This window comes from Esox lucius, chromosome 24 (assembly GCF_011004845.1).
Source record: "Esox lucius isolate fEsoLuc1 chromosome 24, fEsoLuc1.pri, whole genome shotgun sequence".
Lineage (NCBI taxonomy): Eukaryota > Metazoa > Chordata > Actinopteri > Esociformes > Esocidae > Esox > Esox lucius.
Genome location: NC_047592.1, coordinates 1,854,255 through 1,877,364, shown reverse-complemented (window position 1 = coordinate 1,877,364; position 23,110 = coordinate 1,854,255). Strand labels below are relative to the sequence as shown.

Sequence of the window (23,110 nt, the reverse complement as noted above, 5' to 3'; positions counted from 1 at the left end):
GTCCATCCTGTGTTCCTTTTTACTGTCCTGTGTGACTCAGTTAGTAGAGCGTGGCCCTTCCAGTGCCTCGGTTGTGGGTTTGAATCCAGAGTGGCCAGCATGTAAAAAGTATGAACATGTTTCCTTTGAGTGTTGTGGAACAGACTGGATTAGATGATAGTGAGGATAATGTCATGGTGGTGTTGAGGACCATGTATTTGTTGGGCATAGTTCTAAGGTGTTCATTGTGTCAAACAGAGAGCAGTCTTAGATGTCTGAGGATGTGGTTAACAGCCAGACACTGAAAAACAATAAGTCCTGTTGTGTATCTCTGTTGTTTGATGTAGCTGGTGTTAAATAAACACCTGAATCCTGAACCTACAGGAGGAGATGATCCAGATCCCACAGAAGGAAATAAGGACTGTCAAGAAAAGTGAAAGTCAGCTCACAAATTCTCTTCCATTTCCCCATGAAAAGAGAAACATCAACCTTTAATGGCTGTCTCTCTCTTTGGATGTGTGTCTTTGGCTGCCTGTCTCAAGCTGTCTCTCTCTTTGGGTGTCTATCTCTAGCTGTCTCTGTCTTTGGCTGTCTGTCTCTAGCTGTTTCTTGGTCTGTCTCGGTTTCACTTTGTATGTGTTTCTGTTCTGTTTCTTTGTCTGTGTATAAAATGTTTCTGTTTCTCTGATTTTCCATCGATGTTCTCACCTCTTGCACCATTTCAGAGCCTGGTCTGAGCGGAAGTGTGAATGTAGCCACCCCCGTGTGTATGTGTGTGTGTGTGTGTGTGTGTGTCTCATCTGAAAGGTCTAGATTTACATGAAAAGGTTATGGTTATACAATGAAGAGTTCAAAGACTTACGGAACAACCCTAAGATATGGAAATCACCTGTCTTCTATTAAGTAAGAACCTAGTTAACTTCTTTATTGTATGTTTGGCTTAATATCTGTAGGAATTAATGTGTTTATTGTTTAATTTGTGTATTGTTTAATATACAGTACACAATATATATGATTTAATGTCTGTTTAGCCTAATATCTGTAAGATTAAATATTTGTATATCTTAATATCTGTATAGTATATAATATCTGTATAATAAGTGAATCATTTTATATCCGTGTATTTGTATATGTGTATAGCTTAATGTGTGTATGATTTAATATCTGTATAGCTTAACAGCTGTATGGTTTATTATTTATGGTTTAATACATGTTCACATCATGTACTATATTGATAGTTTATCACCATGTTCACATCATGTACTATAGTGATAGTTTATCGCCATGTTCACATCATGTACTATAGTGATAGTTTATCTCCATGTGTTCACATCATGTACTATAGTGATAGTTTATCTTCATGTTCACATCCTGTACTATAGTGATAGTTAATACTATGTTCACATCATGTACTATAGTGATAGTTTATCACCATGTTCACATCATGTACTATAGTGATAGTTTATCACCATGTTCACATCATGTACTATAGTGATATCTGCCTGTGTGTTTCAGTGATGTTCAGTCCACTGATCTACTTCAGCCTCGGTCAGAGAAGTGGTGAGTACATTGGTCTTTTGTCATCACACCTGTTCTGTAATTGCACCATTATTTCTTGTTGTTTGATCATGTTGGTACTAATTCCATTCTGTTTGATAGTGCTTTTACTAATTATATTGTGTTTGATAATCATAGGATTATGTTGTTTTTGATAATCCTACTACTGATTCTAATGTGTTTAATAATCCTAATACCAATTCTATTGTGTTTAATGAAGCGAGTACTTACAGTGTTGTGTTTGATAATCATAGTACTAATTCCATTGTGTTTCATATTAGTAATTAATCTGATGTGTTTAATAATGCTATTATTGCTTCTGTTCTGTTTAATAATCCTAGTATAAATTAAATTGTTTGATAATCCTAGTATTAATTCAGATGTGTTGATAATCCTAGTATTAATTCAGATGTGTTGATAATCCTAGTATTCATTCAGATGTGTTTGATAATCCTTGTATTAATTCAAATGTGTTTGATAATCCAAGTACTAATTCAGATGTGTTTGATAATCCTAGTTCCAGCAAGCACGTTTATTTATATAGCACAATTCATACATAGAAGCAATTCAATGTGCTTTACAAAGAAAAAAATATATATAAAAATTCAATAGCATAAAAAATAATACTCAAATGAAAACATCAAAACAACATCATAAGAAAACATAGCATAAGAAAATAGAAATAGATTGGGATAAAAACATAGGAACTATAAAAGCTGTATGCGGTTAAGTTTAAGTCCTCAGTCATATGCGCATGAAAAGAGAAATGTTTTTAACCTGGATTTAAAATTTGATATGTTTGGGGCACGTCTAAGATCTTCTGGTAGTTTATTCCAGTTGTGTGCAGCATAACTGCTAAATGCACCTTGACCATGTTTAGTTTGGACTCTGGGCTCTACTAGCTGACCTGTGTTCATGGATCTAAGGACCCTGCTCGGTTTATATTCATAAAACATATCAGATATGTATTTGGGTCCTAAACCATTCAGAGATTTATAAACTAAAAGCACCACTTTGAAATATATTCTGTAACTGACTGGAAGCCAATGCAAAAGTTAAGAATCGGAGTGATGTGCTCTGTTCTCTTAGTCCTGGTTAAAATTCTAACAGCAGCATTCTGAATGAGCTGCAGTTGTTTTACAGTCTTTTTGGGGAGTCCAGTTAAGAGGCCATTACAGTAGTCAACCCTACTAGAGATAAAAGCATAGATGAGCTTCTCTTGGTCTTTTTGGGACACCAATCCCTTGATTCTGGATATATTTTTTAGATTATAGAATGCTGTTTTGGTTACCACTTTGATGTGACTGTTAATTGTGATGTCTGAATCAAGATTGCACACTTGGTCCCTGGTTTTTAGGGCCAGAGAATTTACTAATACTAGTTATTTTATTTTTGTTCCCAAAAACAATCTCTATTTATTCAGTTGTGTTTTATTATCCTAGTATTAATTCAATTGTTTGATAATCCTAGTATTAATTCAATTGTTTGATAATCCTAGTATTAATTCAATTTTGTTTGATAATCCTAGTATTAATTCAATTGTTTGAAAATCGTAGTATTAATTACATTTTGTTTAATAATCCTAGTATTAATTAAATTGTTTGATAATCCTAGTATTACTTAAATTGTTGGATTATTGTAGTATTAATTCAATGGTGTTTGATAATCTTAGCACAATTTGGTTGAGTTTGATAATCCTAGTATTAATTCAATCGCATTTGTAAATCGTGGTATTAATTTAATTGCATTTGTTAGTCCTAGTATAAATGTAATTGTGTTTGATAATCCTAGTATTAATTCAATTGCATTTGTTAATCCTAGTATAGATGTAATTGTGTTTTATTATCCTAGCTTTAATGCCATGTGAATCCGAAGCCGTCTCTTCAATCATGTTTTGATAACACTATGTAACACAATTTTTATTCCTGGGTAGTGTTATTTTGTAATTGCTTATGCTTGAAAGTATGTGTATTTATAATAAAGTAAAAAAAAATTAGTACAAAAGACTAGTTTTTCGAGATTTACTATTTGTAGAAACAAATCAGCCCCCAAATGAAGTCTCCCATCATGTTCTTGTTATACTGTTCTTGGTAGCTGTGTTTAAAGTCCAGTATATCCTGGTGGAAGCGCTTGTCTTGCTCCTCTGAGTATGCTCCCATGTTCTTTTTGAATTTATCAAGATGAGCATTAAGGATATGGACTTTTGAGAGACATCCTACAGCCCAATGTGCCGTAGTTCTTCAACAGAGTCTCAACCAGCTCCATATAGTTTTCGGCCTTGTCACTGCAAAGGAAGCCCCGAACCACAGCAACAAAGCTGTTCCTAAGCCGCTTTCTCCTTACTAGTGAGCTTCTTGGGGAATTCATTGCACTCCAGGATCTTCATTATCTGTGGTCAGATGAAAACATTGGCTTTAACCTTTGCCTCAGACATCTTGGGGAAGAAGTCTTGAAGGTACTTTAAGGCTGCTGACTCCTTATCTAGAGCTCTGACAAATTGTTTCATAAGGCTCTGTTTAATGTGCAGTGGTGACATCAGCACCTCCCAGGGGTCCACCAGTGGCTCCCACTTGACGTTGTTCCTCCCCACAGTCCGCTGTGGCCTGTCCCACCTATGGTAGGGTGCCTTGGTGTCCCTGCTGTACCAAAGGCAAAAATAACAGGGAAACTTGGTAATGCATAATTTCACACTCAATCACACAAACACACAAAAAAGACACAAAATACAAACAGACAAACACAATACTATGTAAGAGGTGCGTTGCTTTTATATCCGTGAGATGTGAGAGTCCATGCTCCAGGAAAACCACTAAAACAATCGACTTGTGGGTTGGTGCACCAGTCTCCAGTGAGACTGTAACAATGTGTGCAGTTGGTAATCCAGTGCATCTGTCTGACTGTCACACAACAACCTCCCTGGACCTGGAAACACCACATGTTCTTGGTCTGGTCATAGTTCTGTTTGTTCAGGGCAGATCCTGTTTCTGGGTTACGAGAACACGTACCATTCCATTGTGTTTGGTAATGCTAGTATAAATTCTGTTGTGTTTGGTAATGCCAGTATTAATTCCATTGTGTTTGGTAATGCTAGTCTAAATTCTGTTGTGTTTGGTAATGCTAGTATAAATTCTGTTGTGTTTGGTAATGCTAGTATTAATTCCATTGTGTTTGATAATCTGAGTATTAGTTCAATTTTGTTTGATAATCCTAGATTTAATTAAAGTGTGTTTGATAATCCTAGTATTAATTATGTTGTATTTGGTAATTATATTATTGATTCTGTTGTGTTTGATAATGCTAGTATTAATTCCATTGTGTTTGGTAATGCTAGTATTAGTTCTGTTGTGTTTGGTAATGTAAGTATTAATTCCATTGTGTTTGGTAACGCCGGTATTAATTCCATTGTGTTTGGTAACACCGGTATTAATACCATTGTGTTTGGTAATGCCCATATTTATTCCATTTTGTTTGGTAATGCCAGTTTTCATTCCATTGTGTTTGGAAATGCCAGTATTAACTCCATTGTGTTTGGTAATGCCAGTATTAACTCCATTGTGATTGGTAATGCTAGTATTAACTCCATTGTGTTTGGTAATGCCAGTATTAACTCCATTGTGTTTGGTAATGCTAGTATTAACTCCATTATGTTTGGTAATGCCAGTATTAACTCCATTGTGTTTGGTAATGCTAGTATTAACTCCATTATGTTTGGTAATGCCAGTATTAACTCCATTGTGTTTGGTAATGCCAGAATTAACTTCAATGTGTTTGGTAATGCCAGAATTAACTTCAATGTGTTTGGTAATGCCAGAATTAACTTCAATGTGTTTGGTAATGCCAGTACAGGTAGTGTATGTCTGGGTCTCAGAAGGCCTTGTTCTTGTATTCACTGTAAACTACATTAACATTTCAGCAGGGCAGCCCCGGTAAGTTGAGGGCCCACCACTTTCCGTGAAACAAACAAATCTATAAAATTATATAAAAATGATGTATGTGTTTTGCACCCGGTTTACCATGAAGAGGGAAGATCAGCGCTCTACAGAAGATTTGAAAACCTTGGTAAAGACGTAGGAAACAATGTCATTGTTAGGGTTAGATCTTACTCTCAAAATAGAGAAATCTAACATTGAAAAACAACATGTTGTCAAAAACTAAATATTTTCTTAAAAATTTTACATTTACATGCCTACATTTAGTTCTTTCTGCACCTTCCCCTTGCCAAGATAAGATGACTAAACGTTGTAGAAGACTAATTAATGTGGAAGAATGAAGAAATTTAATGTTGGGGCTGTTATGTTTCCACAAGCTCTGTGAACCTGGTTTGGATACATGACCTCATGGACTCTCAATTATTGGAGGATTTTAAAGCAAAATGTCTGCCTTTCCTAAGAGGCTAAAAACGACACAAAGCATGCCCGCAGGTTCAGATAAAAATTACTTATAGACAAAATCAAGCTTTTGGAATGGCCATCCCAGTCCCCCTCAATACTTATAGTTATATACCCTTTGTTGGCAATGACAGAGGTCAAATGTTTTCTGTAAGTCTTCACAATGTTTTCACACACTGTTGCTGGTATTTTGGCCCATTCCTCCATGCAGATCTCCTCTAGAGGAGTGATGTTTTGGGGCTGTCATGGGCAACACGGACTTTCAACTCCCTCAAAAGATTTTCTATAGGGTTGAGATCTGGTGACTGGCTAGGCCACTCCAGGACCTTGAAATGCTTCTTACGAAGCCACTCCTTCGTTGCCCGGGGCGAAGAGAGATTATCAGTGGTCTTCCATTTTCTTATAATTGCTCCCACAGTGGATTTCTTCACACCAAGCTGCTTATCTCTTGCAGATTTAGTCCTCCCAGCCTGGTGCAGGTCTACAATTTTGTTTCTGGTGTCCTTTGACAGCTCTTTGGTCTTGGCCATAATGGAGTTTGGAGTGTGACTGTTTGAGGTTGTGGACAGCTGTCTTTTATACTGATAACAAGTTCAAACAAGTGCCATTAATACAGGTAACAAGTGGAGGGCAGAGGAGCCTCTTAAAGAATAAGTTACAGGTCTGTGAGAGCCAGAAATCTTGCTTGTTTGTAGGTGACCAAATACTTATTTTACCCCACTGTATCTACTGCCTGCGTTTTCTAGTGGTGTCTAGTTTTCTAAGTCTAGTTTCAGCCACAGTCGACCTGTAATTGACTCTCAGTTGTTTGAGTGCTGTCAGGGTCATATTAATCGAGGCAGTAGCTATCTCTGTGGATGTGATTACTCTGTAGTTTTTCTGCCTGTAGTCTCCCATCCCAGATCTGTGATGCACTGAAATATCCAGGGTAGGCTGGTCCAGGGTAGGCTGGTCCCGAGGTAGGCTGCTCTCGTGGTAGGCTGCTCTCGTGGTAGGCTGCTCCCGTGGTAGGCTGCTCCCGTGGTAGGCTGGTCCAGGGTAGGCTGGTCCCGTGGTAGGCTGGTCCCGTGGTAGGCTGGTCCCGTGGTAGGCTGGTCCAGGGTAGGCTGCTCCCGTGGTAGGCTGGTACAGGGTAGGCTGGTACAGGGTAGGCTGCTCCCGTGGTAGGCTGGTACAAGGTAGGTTGGTCCCGTGGTAGGCTGGTACAGGGTAGGCTGCTCCCGTGGTAGGCTGGTACAGGGTAGGTTGGTCCCGTGGTAGGCTGGTACAGGGTAGGCTGGTCCCGTGGTAGGCTGGTCCAGGGTAGGCTGCTCCCGTGGTAGGCTGGTACAGGGTAGGCTGCTCCCGTGGTAGGCTGGTACAGGGTAGGCTGGTCCCATGGTAGGCTGCTCCCGTGGTAGGCTGGTACAGGGTAGGTTGGTCCCGTGGTAGGCTGGTCCAGGGTAGGTTGGTCCCGTGGAAGGTTGGTCCCTTAGCGTTGCAGGAACAGAGTGCAGACATACAATTACTGATAAGGTGTAATATGTAAAAAAAAATCAATGTTTGCACTTCTTACATATAAACAATAAAAGGAACCAGGCATGCCTACTTCTGCCAAAAGAAGGGTTGAATGTTGTTGCCATGACTGGATTAGATCTGTGGTTTCCTGTGTGACAGGTTGTGTCTTTAACCATTAAGCTACAGTGAATATAAAAAGTCTACACACAACTGTTAAAATGCCAGGTTTTTGTGATGTAAAAGAATGAGACAAAGATAAATCATGTCAGAAATGTTTATTTTTATTTGACCTATAATGTGAACAATTCAATTGACAAACAAACTGAAATCTTTGAGGGGGAGAAATAAAAAATAAAAACCCCACAATAACCTGGTTGCATAAGTGTGCACACCCTAAAACTAATACTTTGTTGAAGTACCTTTTGATTTTATTACAGCACTCAGTCTTTTTGGGTAGGAGTCTATTAGCATGGCACATCTTGATGTGGCAATATTTGCTCAAAATCTGTAGCGCTCAATAGCGCTCAAAATCTGTCAGATTGCGAGGACATCTCCTGTGCACAGCCCTCTTCAAATCACCCCAAAGATGTTCAATTGGATTCAGGTCTGGGCTCTGGCTGGGCCATTCCAAAACTATAATCTTCTTCTGGTGAAGCCATGCTTTTGTGGATTTGGATGTGTGCTTTGGGTCGTTGTCATGCTGAAAGGTAAACTTCCTCTTCATCTTCAGCTTTCTAATGGACGCCTGAAGGTTTTTTGCCAAAATTGCCTGGTATTTGGAACTGTTCATAATTCCACCCACCCTGACTAAGGCCCTGGTTCCAGCTGAAGAAAAACAGCCCCAAAGCATGATGCTGTCAACACCATGTTTCACTGTGGGCATGGTGTTCTTTGGGTGATGTGCAGTGTTGTTTTTGCACCAAACGAATTATGGCCAAAAAGTTCTTGGTAATGTCTCTGTTGTGCCATATTTTCTCCACTTGATGATAACTGTCTTCACTGTGTTCCATGGTATATCTAATGCTTTGGAAATTCTTTTGTACCCTTCTCCTGACTGATATCTTTCAACAATGTGATCCCTCTGATGCTTTGGAAGCTCTCTGCGGACCATGGCTTTTGCTCTGAGATGCATCTAAGAAAATGTCGGGAAGATCCTACTAGAACAGCGGAACTTTATTTGTGATTAATCACTTTATTTGAGTCACTTTAAATGATGGCAGGTGTGCAATGACTTCAATTTAACATGAGTTTGTATGTGATTGGCTAATTTTGTATATGTGTGTAGAGAAATGGTGTTTGTTTGCTTCTGCATTGTTAAATCAATTAGTCGAAACTCCACGGTTCTTGAAACTAGTTCCCTACATTAGCTGACATCCAAACCAACAACAGTTATAACAGGGTTGATACACTACATTTAACTTGTTAAATTAGAAATATTACTGTAGATGGCTAGCTAATAGCTGTGCAGTGTGGGATCTGAGCATTAATAATGAACTATTCACATAGTACTATGACAATATGAATGCATGTTTTATTGGAAGTTAATGTGCCTAGATAATGAGAACAACAGAGACAACTGTGTTTAGATTATCTCTCTGTAGTTGCACTCTGCCGAACCTCAAGAATGTGGAATGTTACATTGACCATCTGGCATGGGGGTTACTGTCTTAGAATCAGGATCTTTGATAGGTAGACACACCCTTCAATATATAGGCTAGCTGGCAACTATCTTTACAGTGAGAAGACAATGTAACGTTCACCGGACAACATCTGTGCTACAGTCTTCCAATACAACTGAGCGAACTTCTCCCTCAATTTGACACGGGTATTACATTATTAGATCACTATATTTAACCGCTGATGAAACAGTAATGAATCAGTGACTTCAGTCACTCCATGGCTGGTTCCACTATGCCAGTGTTTCTTAATCCCGGTCCTCGGGACCCAAAGGGCACCATTTGAATCAGGTGTGTGAGCGCTCGGACAAAACAGTGCACGCCTTTGGGTCCCCAGGACCAGGATTAAGAAAGACTGCACTACGCTATGTGACCTACGCTTTGTATAAATGAAATCGAGAGGAATGTGTTTGTTGCTGGTGCAGTTCGTCCATCACAATATAACCATATACAGTTTTACTTTAGGCTTACTATAATGTAGCTACTGAAGCTTGTAGCCAGCGTAGTTTTAGTCTGGCTGTACAGCATCTGTCACGATCGTAGGTAGGCAGGACACCACACACAGAGCTGTGATACATCCTTTAATGTTCTTCTTTACATGAAAAAAACCAGAAAACAATAAAAGGTGTCACAACCGAGAACTGAGGCACATTGCACGAACAAAGATTCACAAAACGTGTAGAAACCGCTTAAATAGGGTCCCAAACTGGAGGCAATGCAGAGCAGCAAAACCAAAACTGCCTGGATGCATCCCTCGGTCAGGCCCTGATTGTGGCCCCCAGGTGCATAGAGATGCCTAGAGGCATCCCCACGGTCAGGCCCTGAATGTGGCCCCCAGGTGCATAGAGATGCTTAGAGGGACCCCAGCCAGGATCTGACAGTAACTATAATGAAACAATGACTCCAATTACTCCATGCCTGGTTCACTTCTTTACAAAACAATGACAGTTAAATAGCCAACCATTATGCTATGTGAACTATGTGATGTAAATCGAGAGCTATATGTCCCTTGTGCAGTTTGTCCATCACAAAACAACAAAGTTACAGTCTATCCTGAACAAATCATAATGCCAAAATGTTTTTGTCTGTGCCGTATGTATGTCAATGTGTGGGTGGACAGCCAATCCCTGGGAAATAAAATACCAGTAAAGTTCATAGAAATACAATGTCACTAAAGTTCTATAGAAATAAAATACCAGTAAAGTTCTATAGAAATACAGTACCACTAAAGTTCTATAGAAATTGAATACCACTCTAGCAAGACATTAAATCAAGAAGTGAAAATAATCTAGTGAAACAGAACAAGACAATGATGGACCTTCCTGAAATTGTGAATAGAAACTCTTTGACAAATTAAATGTATTGTTTTGAGGAACAAATTCACCCCTGAACTCTCAGTTGCTGTTGTTCCCATGGTAACTTAACATTCTGATTATAACATGGCAAACACAACAATGAGGAATTGTACTGCAGAGACCTTTATTAGATGATAACATGAATATGGAATAACATTTCAAAAGTAACATGTCTAAACATTTTGAAAATAAAAATATTTCTCTCCTCCAGCCTCTCTGCTCATTAGTCCTGACAGATCTCAATTCTTTGAATATGAATCTGTCTCTCTGAGATGTGAGATTAAGGGGAACTCTACTGAATGGACACTGAAGAGATACACATCAACTGGAAAACATTTAGGTTCTGTAATCAACTATAAGATAGAAACAGCCAAAACATCCGACAGTGGAGAGTACTGGTGTGAGTCTACATCTGGAGAACAGAGCAATACTGTTAACATCACAGTACATGGTATGTTAATAATCACTAATCACTAACATCACAGTGCATGGTATGTTGATAATCACTAATCACTAACATCACAGTGCATGGTATGTTGATAATCACTAATCACTAACATCACAGTGCATGGTATGTTAGTAATCACTAATCACTAACATCACAGTACCTAGGGGGTATTCCATCAAAGCCGATAAAGGAAAAGTCTGGCTAATTTAAGTGAGAGTTCCGTTCCATTACTGTGGCTAATAGGAGTCCCTTCTCAGTAACCAAGGTAACTTATAACTCTGAAATAGCCTGCTCCCTCGCAGGTTAACTGTCAAGCTTAATTTAGCTGCGTTTCAAAGAATGTCCAATAGGCTGAAACAGAATCCCAAAAGACGGTTCCATGTATTTTCTCGCGTGCATCACATTTGTCCTGTCTGTGTTCGGAAACACAAGTTCAGACATTCTTCTGTAAATGTGACCAAGCATTAATTGACATGTTTAATTTAGTTCCAAAGAACATATCAATAGAAATAAACAAGTTAAGAAAAGCAAGTCTTGCCACTTTTACTGTCTTCTAAAGCCAATAGTTAATTTACATTTTTGCCTAGACTACTAGACATACTACAAGTACAGTACATACTACATACTACAAGTACAGTACATACTACATACTAGAAGTACAATACATACTACATACTAGAAGTACAATACATACTACATACTAGAAGTACAATACATTCTACATACTAGAAGTACAATACATACTACATACTAGAAGTACAATACATACTACATACTAGAAGTACAGTGCATACTACATACTACAAGTACAGTGCATACTACATACTACAAGTACAGTACATACTACATACTACAAGTACAGTACATACTACATACTAGAAGTACAATACATACTACATACTAGAAGTACAATACATACTACATACTAGAAGTACAATACATACTACATACTAGAAGTACAGTGCATACTACATACTACGAGTACAGTACATACTACATACTACAAGTACAGTACATACTACATACTAGAAGTACAATACATACTACAAGTACAGTACATACTACATACTACAAGTACAGTACATACTACATACTACAAGTACAGTACATACTACATACTAGAAGTACAATACATACTACAAGTACAGTACATACTACATACTACAAGTACAGTACATACTACATACTAGAAGTACAATACATACTACATACTACAAGTACAGTACATACTACATACTACAAGTACAGTACATACTTCGCGGATGATGGTAAATAACGTACTGTTAGGGTATATTGTAAGCTAGTATGCCAGTATTGGGATTGATTGGGACCTACCTTGTCTCAACATTACATTTTAACATTATTTACATCACGCCAAGTTGAGTATTTTGAGACACCATTAAGCTTTCACTGCGTAAGTAGTTGTGGTCTATATTACCCCAAAAAGTGTGCATGGGTGCATACCTAAAAGTCCACCAGAAATAGTAGACCATTCTTGTACAGTGTTGGGGATGCAGAAGTTCTTGTGAAGGAAACTGCATGACAGGAAATAAGGAATGTCTTGCTCATCACTTTCACAGGTCATCTTGAAACACAAAGGAGGCATTTTATTCAAATGCAGGTGTGTGACCTTTAAAAAAAGTATTAACATAATCCTCTTTTTCAGGCTTCCCCAATATTATAGACACAATAGAGTGTACCCAAGTGTATGCCAGTCCCCATCTGGACCTGTGGAGGCAGACAGAATGTCAATAAGAAATCTTTCCATAGCCTAAACGTACAGGCATCTACTGGGGGCATCTGTCCACAAACTGTCAGGCAGAATAGTAATCATTGGATTTGGATGAAATGTGCACATCTGTGAAATCAAATAAGTTTGGATGTCAACACTTCATTGGATTAAAATCCTGTTACCCTTGCAGTTGGTCACAGACATGTCAATTTCAGTGTCTGCCTCACGCAAAGTAGTAACTGTACTAAATAGAGATAATGTTTCACTTTACCTTATCAGCACAGATCAATCAGAGAAAAATCTGGCATTTATTTTCCTAAGCAAGTATGTCATAGCACTAACATGTAGCTGCAGAAGGCCTATGCAAAACCAGATTTTAAACCTCACACAATGTCAGAGCCAAAGTTGAAAATATTATTCTGGAATGTGAGCAATGTTGAGATAATTCAGAACTGGAATTTACACTCACCTAAAGGATTATTAGGAACAGCTGTTCAATTTCTCATTAATGCAATTATCTAATCAACCAATCACATGGCAGTTGCTTCAATGCATTTAGGGGTGTGGTCCTGGTCAAGACAATCTCCTGAACTCCAAACTGAATGTCAGAATGGAAAAGAAAGGTGATTTAAGCAATTTTGAGCGTGGCATGGTTGTTGGTGCCAGACTGGCCGGTCTGAGTATTTCACAATCTGCTCAGTTACTGGGATTTTTACGCACAACCATTTCTAGGGTTTACAAAGAATGGTGTGAAAAGGGAAAAACATCCAGTATGCGGCAGTCCTGTGGGCAAAAATCCCTTGTAGATGCTAGAGGTCAGAGGAGAATGGGCCGACTGATTCAAGCTGATAGAAGAGCAAATTTGACTGAAATAACCACTCGTTACAACCGAGGTATGCAGCAAAGCATTTGTGAAGCCACAATACGCACAACCTTGAGGCGAATGGGCTACAACAGCAGAGGACCCCACCGGGTACCACTCTTCTCCTACAAATAGGAAAAAGAGGCTACAATTTGCACGAGCTCACCAAAATTTGACAGTAGAAGACTGTAAAAATTTTGCCTGGTCTGATGAGTCTCGATATCTGTTGAGACATTCAGATGGTAGAGTCAGAATTTGGCGTAAACAGAATGAGAACATGGATTCATCATTCCTTGTTACCACTGTGCAGGCTGGTGGTGGTGGTGGTGTAATGGTGTGGGGGATGTTTTCTTGGCACACTTTAGGCCCCTTAGTGCCAATTGGGCATTGTTTAAATGCCACGGCCTACCTGAGCATTGTTTCTGACCATGTCCATCCCTTTATGACCACCATGTACCCATCCTCTGATGGCTACTTCCAGCAGGATAATGCACCATGTCACAAAGCTCGAATCATTTCAAATTGGTTTCTTGATCATGACAATGAGTTCACTGTACTAAAATGGCCCCCACAGTCCCCAGATTTCAACCCAATAGAGCATCTTTGGGATGTGGTGGAACGGGAGCTTCGTGCCCTTGATGTGCATCCCACAAATCTCCATCAACTGCAAGATGCTATCCTATCAATATGGGCCAACATTTCTAAAGAATGCTTTCAGCACCTTGTTGAATCAATGCCACTTAGAATTAAGGCAGTTCTGAAGGCGAAAGGGGGTAATAATCCTAATAATCCTTTAGGTGAGTGTACATCATTGGTGACCCTCTACATCAGGTGTATTCAAATCTGGCCCTCAAAGTCATTTCCGCTGCATGTTTTCATTGCAACCCTCTAATCAGGCACTTAAGACTTAAGACACCAGGTGGGTCCAATTAATGATGAGGTAAAACAGAGAACCAGCAGACTCCTTAATGATGAGGTAGAACAAAGAACCAGCAGGCTCCTTATTGATGAGGTAGAAGAGAGAACCAGCAGGCTCCTTAATGATGAGGTAGAACAGAGAACCAGCAGGCTCCTTAATTATGAGGTAGAACAGAGAACTAGAAGGTTCCGCCCCTCATAGGGTGAGAGTTGAATACCCCTGGTCTATGCTATCAGATGATCAGCGATGGAAGTTGCCTGATATATAATGGCTCTTGACACATTCTTTTTTGGCTATTCAGGTGGCCCCTGTTGTGATGTAATCACTGAGAATTAATATAGGCCAAGGGTTACTAGGTCAGACAGGGTTCAAGCCTCACTGAATTAGGCTAATTAACAGTGAATGCATAGTAGTTATGGCAATTCACATAAGTTAGCCTAATGAATTTTGATTGATCATAAATCTGATATCAACATAGCCTGATCATATAGCCAGTCGTACTTATCTAGTGATTTGAATGTTCATTTATTGAAAATTAAACATGTAGGCTAGTATGACTTACACATTTTATCTGTCAGCAATTCTTTGCCAAGCTATCTCCCTCGCCTTGTCAATTGAGGCAGTATTGACCTTTTTGGTGATGCCTCCTGTACATTCTTCATAAAGTCCCATCAGCAGGGTTTGTTCCGCTGTTGAGCAGATCACCTCTCTAGTTTTCGCTTCTTTTTTGTGACATAGTATCTTCATTTCAATGGTCACTTGTTCTGGGCTGCCTCTGTACTCTGTGCGCGAGCACAATGCAAGCTTGTTCAAGCCTGGTTTCAGTTAACGCTGACAGGACACTGCTAGATTGCGTTAATGGAACTGCTTGAGCCTTAAGTGGAAGTTAGCGTTCATTCAAGCCGGGCTTTTTCAATTAAGCATGGATTTCATTAGCGGAGTTGATGGAATACCCCCCCAGCATGTTAATAAACACAATTGACTTACATCACAGTACATGTTATGTTATTAATCACCATCTATTAACATCACAGTACATGGTATGTTAATAATCACCATTTACTAACATCAGCTATCATATTTCCAATGTCTGTGATTAACGTTATAGTATTTCAGGTATCTGATAAATTCTTCCTGTGAACAGGTGGTCATGTGATCCTGGAGAGCCCCGCCCTTCCTGTGACTGAGAGACATTCTGTGACTCTGCGGTGTAGACTTAAGACAACTTCTAACATCACAGCTGACTTCTACAAAGATGGATCCTTCATCAAGACTGAGTCTACAGGAGAGCTGACCATCCCTGCAGTTTCTGGGTTTTATAAATGTATTATCCCCATGAAGGGAGAATCACCAGTGAGCAAAATGATTACAACAGGTATGTAAAATAAAGAAAATCACAGACACATTTTAAATTGTATATAAAAAAATGTATGCATGTTTTCTATACATATATTATATATTGGTTTAGCTAATACTTTTTGGAGGGAATTTGTTTGACCATCTTTGTCTCAATCACTCTCGTCTTCATCTTTTTCTCTGCCTCTCTGTTTTTCTCAGATGACACTCCAACTACTTTGATTGTCCATCCCAACAGATCTCAGTTCTTTGAATATGAGTCTGTCTCTTTAAACTGTAAGATTCAGGGGAACTCTACTGGATGGAGACTGAAGAGATACAAATCAACTGGAAAGATTTCAGAATCTGCAGTTGACAGGGGGTTCAATCATGGATCCAGCTATGAGGTAACAACAACCAAAACATCAGACAGTGGTGTGTACAGATGTGATTCTGGGTCTGGAGAACACAGCAATGCTGTCAACATCACAGTACACGGTAGGTTCACAACACACTACCTTCCAGTGTTCATTGTCATTGCGTTTGATGTATAAACATTTCAGATTACAGGAGACTTTAGCCATTTTAAAACTTGATGTTAAATGATTTCTCACTATGGAAGAAGTCCATGGACTAAGATATACTATAATCCATGGTTCATTCTTCTTTCAGCCAAAGTTCATTTCTGGTAGCTTAAACTATGGAATTATTAGGGGCCGGGGGGGGGGGGGGGGTTGGGGGCGGGGTTGGGGGCGGGGGCGGGGTTGGGGGGGTATAAATGGTCAAATGACTTTTAACCAACTAAATACTGTGTTTTTCAGGTGATTATAAAAATATTTTCCAAATCCTCACAGAGAATTACTTCACCATTTTTAAATCTGGAATTTCTCCTTTAAATGTCTGGTACTTTCTGTAAAAATAAATGACCACTTTTGTTGACTAAGGTGTGTCACACCCCAGGGTTTGTATGGATCAAGACTTACTCCACCCTTCATTTTACAGATGGTGCTGTGATCCTGGAGAGCCCCACCCTTCCTCTGACTAAAGGACATTCGGTGACTCTGAACTGCAGATACAAGAAAACTCCATCTGACCTCACAGCTGATTTCTACAAAGATGGATCCCTCATCAGGACTGGGTCTACAGGAGAGATGGCCATCCCTGCAGTATCACAGTCAGATGAAGGATGGTACTGGTGTCAACATCGGGAATTAGGAGAGTCACCACAGAGCTTTATGAATGTGACAGGCGAGGATTCCCACATATATAATCTTATGTGATTAACGTCAATTTGCTCTAGATATGCCTGTGTGTGTGCTTGTATAATTCTCTTTCCATCTCTAGGTTCAACCCCAGACCCATCTCCATCTATATCTCCAATCCCTGAGGTGTCCATGTCTCTGTCCAGACTGTTGTGTAGTCTACTGGTGGTGTCTCCATACCTGGTGGTGACCACTGTACTGATGGTGAAATGCTACAGGTACAGAGGAATGGCTCAAGGATCTGATTTGTTTCAATGATCTGTTACTATTTAATAAATACTTCTCACAACCATGTGAATGCTTAAATCAACCAATAATGAAAACAGATGTAAGGTATTGTTCTTCAGGAGTAAATGAAAATGTATTTTGGCTCTTAGAACCGAGAACAGTGGTCAAAGACAGCTAGGAGTTTCCGGGTCAGGTGGTTCTGAGGCGTGTTCCTCAGCTCAGGTCCTCCTGCAATGATGGAGAGAAACCTAAGAGCCAACAGCACACCAAAGGAGATGACTGAAATACACCAAACAGGACAGACTGACCCCAGGCCCACGGTAGTTAGGTTAACACTTAACCTTATGAGTCACCGATCACGCTGGCGTGATCAAATCACATGACCGGTTTAAGATGTCCAAGCATAAAAAACGAAGTCACGTTGAGCGCTGCATTCCACTTCTGTCGAAAGTGCTGGCTTGAAACTCCATTCTAGTTTTTGTTTTATGTCGATAGACCAAATAAAAACTGAGATTGGATCATTTATATTTTATATAAAAATCATATTTACACGTATGTTAAAGAATGCAACATGGAATAGGAGAGACGTTGCATTTATTTTAATATCTTCATAGTTTTTTGTCATAAAATGAAACAGAGAAAATTACCGGATTTTGTGTTTTTTGTGTGTTTTTGGGTCCAGTATGATGATACAGTATGTCAAAGTGAAAAACTCATTGTCAGGTCATATAGGTGATGTTGTGCTGAAAAAAAAAGGATATCAAACATTGATATGGTAAAAAAAATATGTAGTATATAAAGACAAAAGTACTCAAAAACTGCCAAAATACTCCTAAAGGCTAAGGATTCAGACAGTGGGTTCAGAGGACACTGTGGCTCAGGCCAAAGGACCACTAACTACCCTGAGATAAGGCAGACTATAGTCTGCAGTGCCTGAGGGCACAGTGCCTGAGAAAGGTCTCATCAGTGACTCTCACTCATGTTGGGTATGACAACGTGCCTGGTGAGACACGATGTACCATCTTTGGGATAGCGTGGAAAAATGTGAGTAGGCCAGTGAATCAGACCCCGTAACACGTGACAAAGTATCCCAATGGAGAGAGTGGACCTAGGGACACCTAAGCTGGTTTGTCATCTTTACACCCCTGGCTCAGACTACATTTAATTATAGACCCTGTTGCAGAGATGAGTCTCCAGTTAAAATAGAAACATTGAGTCTGCGTCTCTCATATGGATTGGCAGATTATTCCACTAGTGTAGATATATATAAAACATTTCACCACCTCCAGGTGCTGCCTTGGAAATGAAAAATTGCATTGAGGAAAAATACATCTTTACCCACAGTTGTGCTCAAATGTTTGAGCACAACTGTGGTAATTGGTAACATTGTACCATTTATAAAGAAAACATGAGTGAGCAGGCAAAACACGTTTCTTTTATTTCTTATGGGATTCACATTCAACTGTAGGTTATAATAGAATGGCACAATCATAAAACAAAATATGGCAACAAAGTGAAAAATTTACCCCTTTTCAAGTCTGCATTCCCTTAGTTCTTAATACTTTGTATTGCCCCTTATAGCATCAATGACAGAATGCAGTCTTTTGTAATATTTGTCTATGAAGACCCAAATTCTTGAAGGTGGTATAGCTGCCCATTCGTCTTGGCAACATGCCTCCAGGTTATGCAAAGTCTTTGGTTGTCTTGCATTTGAGATCTCCCCTGAGTGGCTCGATGATATTATGGTCAGGAGACTGTGATGACCACTCCTTCATCTTTTTCTGCTGTAAACACTGGAGGGTCAACTTGGCCTTGGGCTTAGGGTCATTGTCATTCTGGAAAGTCCAAGAGTGTCCCATGTGCAGATTTTGTGCAGAAGAATGCAAATTGTCTGCTAGTATTTTCTGATCACATGCTGCATTCATCTGGCCATCAGTTTTCACCAGATTCCCCATGCCTTTAGAGCTCACACACCCCAAAACATCAGTGAGTCACCACCATGCTTCACCGTGGGGATGGTATTCTTTTCACTATAGACCTTGGTGACCCCTCTCCAAACATAGCATATGGTTTTGACCATAAAGCTCTATTTTGGTCTTGTCACTCCAAATTACAGTGTGCCAGAAGCTGTGAGGTGTTGTCGGGCATATTGTAACCAAGCTCTTTTGTGGCTTTGGTGCAGTAAAGGCTTCTTTCTGGCAACTCGACCATGCAGCTAATTTTTGTTGTATCGATGTACTGTATTATACTCCTTGAAACAACCACACCGTCTTTTTCCAGAACAGCTTGTATTTATCCTGAGGTTTCCTGTGGGTTTTTCTTGGTATGCTGGGCAATTCTTCTGTCAGTTTTGGCTAAAATCTTTCTTGGTCTACCTGACCTTGGCTTAGTATCAAGAGATCCCTGAATTTTCCACTTCTTAATAAGTGAATGAACAGTAGTGACGGGCATTTGCAAGGCTTTGGATATCGTTTTATATCCTCTTCCATATTTATGAAGTTTCATTACCTTGTTACGCAGGTCTTTTGACAGTTCTTTTCTGCTCCCCATGGCTCAGTATCTAACCTGCTCAGTGCATCCACGTGAGAGCTAAAAAACAGCACTGACTATTTATACACAGACACAAACTGCAATTTAAAAAGTGGGAAATTGACCTTTATTTGCCATTTTAACCTGTGTGTGTCACCTTGTGTGTCTGTAACAAGGCCAAACATTCAAGGGTATGTAAACCTTTGATCAGGGTCATTTGGGTGATTTCTGTTATCATTATGATTTTAAAAAGGAGCCAAACAACTGTGACAATAATAAATGGCTTCTTATGATCACTATCCTTAAATAAAAGATCAGTCAGTCATATTTTCAAAATCAATGCCAAAATGTCATAACTTCTGCCAGGCTTCGCGAACTTATGAGCACAACTGTACATTTCCTATAGATATGCATAACAAGTTGAGTTCAAGATTAGTAGGAATAATGAAGCCCTGTTTGATTATTTATAGGTTACGGTTTATATGTTAATTGTGGGGCTCTTGGAACATGGAGATCAAACATCAACATTAGAAAAACTCTGCAGTATACTCTATACTATATGACTGGAGTTAAAGGTACTACAGTATACTATATACTATATGACTGGAGTTAAAGGTACTACAGTATACTATATACTATATGACTGGAGTTAAAGGTACTACAGTATACTATATACTATATGACTGGAGTTAAAGGTACTACAGTATACTATATACTACATGACTGGAGTTAAAGGTACTACAGCATACTATATACTATATGACTGGAGTCAAAGGTACTACAGTATACTATATACTATATGACTGGAGTCAAAGGTACTACAGTATACTATATACTATATGACTGGAGTTAAAGGTACTACAGTATACTATATACTATATGACTGGAGTTAAAGGTACTACAGTATACTATATACTATATGACTGGAGTTAAAGGTACTACAGTATACTATATACTACATGACTGGAGTTAAAGGTACTACAGCATACTATATACTATATGACTGGAGTCAAAGGTACTACAGTATACTATATACTATATGACTGGAGTCAAAGGTACTACAGTATACTATATACTATATGACTGGAGTTAAAGGTACTACAGTATACTATACAGTATATGACTGGAGTTAAATGTACTACATGTTAGATCTGTCCCCCATGTGGAAGTTAAGAGAATTACAAGACCATTACACTTCCTAAAATTAAAAATGTCACCTTTCCTGACCCATTTTGTGAAAACTGTTTTTGCCGGACTGTGTAAACGGAGCCAGCCAAGAAGAGTGAATGTCACTCACTGAACGACCACCCTTTGTTAAATACATTTACCAAGGGCACATATAATTCTATTTAATTGGTTTTCTTTCCTCTGTGTGGCAGACAAATCTACATTCCATTTTTATGTTTTGTTATTTAATTTTCCACTGTTCAGATCCTTAGCAAAAATCTGACGTTACACCCAGGGTTGCCAGATTCACTGACAATAGAGGCCCAATCACGAGCGGACTCCACATAAAAACCGCACACTGTCATTAAAAAGAGCCCAATCAGGGGAAACTGTCCCATCTGCCAACGCTGGCTACACTGCCAAGGTCACAGATTGATTGATCATACAAATGCATTATGGAATCATAAAAATAAAGATGTTTATCACTTCAATGTCAACTAAATAGTATGTAGCAAATTAATCATAATATACTTTTATATTGCTTTTATACTGCTTGCTATATTTCTTTCAACCATAAAATAAACTTCTTGGGGTCTCCTGTGATTGGCAGCCATGGATGCCGCGCCCCCATTGCACCCATTAAAGCTCTGCCTCGGCTTCCCCCCTCTAAACTTTTCGGGTTCGCAGCAGGTTCCATTGCGAAGGCACAGCATTTCACCATTTTGAGCCTTAACGACAAAAGCTTGACAGACCTTCTTCAAGTAGCGCTGGTTGCTAATGTAGGATTAGACAAGGACCGTTCAGGGGAGGGGTTTTCAGAAAGGTCAGTTCTCCGGGCAAATGTGGTTTACAGTTTATATGGGTGTGTTTAATACTCGGGTTTGTATACACATAAAGCTACATCGTTGATGGCGTGGTTTATAGACGGCTTATAAACAGAGAATTACGGTACACACGTACCATGATTCGTTGCAATGGTTAGTGCATGATTTCTCATATAAACACAACATTTATCTATTAATATTAAAATACTCTATTTATTATATTATAATAATTGTTGTATTGAGCAGTTTATCACTCTTTTCAGATAATTCTGAATTGTTTCAGTTACAACCTAGCTGTGTATCTGTGAGGGCACAGTACAAATTTTCAACTGCCAACACGAAACCTCTGGAGATGATTTCAAACCACTCCAGGTGCATTTCCAGAGCCTGTAAGGAAATGCCTCGCCAGAAACGGGACTAATGTTTGTTAATAGGCAATTATTTGACTGTCAATCAAATAATCTTAAACTGAAAGCACATCCTGTCTGTCTCCCATCTGTCTGCAGACCGCTCTCTCATTAAAGTGGCCTACATTATGGTTGATTTGTGACTTGACTTAATACAACATTTTGTTGAAATTAAAGGAACCTTTCTATCCTACCGTGACCAAACGGAGTTAAAACAACACATAGCACATGAACCATTACACATGTTCTTTTTCTATTACAACAATAAACTATGTTGTCAATGCTGGAGCAGAATTCTCCTGTCTGAAAGGATACAAAGACTTCTGAGGCACCCCTCTTTTAGTTGTCTGAAAGGGTCCAAACACTTCTGAGGCACCCCTCTTTTAGTTGTATGAAAGGGTACAAACACTTCTGAGGCACCCCTCTTTTAGTTGTCTGAAAGGGTACAAACACTTCTGAGGCACCCCTCTTTTAGTTGTCTGAAAGGTTATCTGTATTGTGTGTCTGAAAATGTAAAAGTATAATATCACAGAGGTCTCCTCTATGTTAAGCAGATGAGCCTGTTGAAGAAGAGTGAGGCTGATCACCATGACAACCATCAGAATGGAACTATTACAATCCTCTGGATCTAAGGAGATGCTTGGTGTTTTAGTTTTGTCCAACCATGGTGATATAAAAAAAAAAAACATGTTCTTTATGTACAAAATAGAAGTTCATTGGAACAAATGTATAATAGGTATAATATAAAAAGGTATAATAGATGTGTGAGGTTCGGGTTTTGCTTTTGTTCTTGAATGTAGCCTGTTCTGTTTATTTTTATTTTGTTTTTAAACGTAGCCTGTCCCTTTGGTTCACCCTATTTAGTTTGCCCAGTTCTGTCAGCCCTTTGTCAAGTCATTGAGTCTTTTTATGTGTGTCCTGCCTGCCTGCCTGCCTGTATGTCTG

At 39.1% G+C, this 23,110-nt stretch overlaps 1 protein-coding gene across 2 annotated transcripts; it reads left to right on the top strand.

Annotated features, from left to right (window-relative positions):
- The first annotated feature begins 798 nt into the window (after positions 1-798).
- Positions 799-17,818, top strand: LOC114828739 (high affinity immunoglobulin gamma Fc receptor I). Of its 2 annotated transcripts, XM_029117833.2 has the most exons (8): positions 799-882; positions 1,495-1,539; positions 10,664-10,903; positions 15,558-15,788; positions 15,971-16,246; positions 16,751-16,996; positions 17,093-17,228; positions 17,388-17,818. In XM_029117833.2, exons 1-8 carry the CDS (start codon positions 858-860, stop codon positions 17,473-17,475), a joined length of 1,287 nt encoding a protein of 428 aa, XP_028973666.2. In that variant the 5' UTR covers positions 799-857; the 3' UTR covers positions 17,476-17,818. The 2 variants fall into 2 exon arrangements, with proteins under 2 accessions (XP_028973666.2, XP_028973667.2); XM_029117834.2 differs by lacking the exon at positions 10,664-10,903.
- Positions 17,819-23,110: the final 5,292 nt, after the last annotated feature.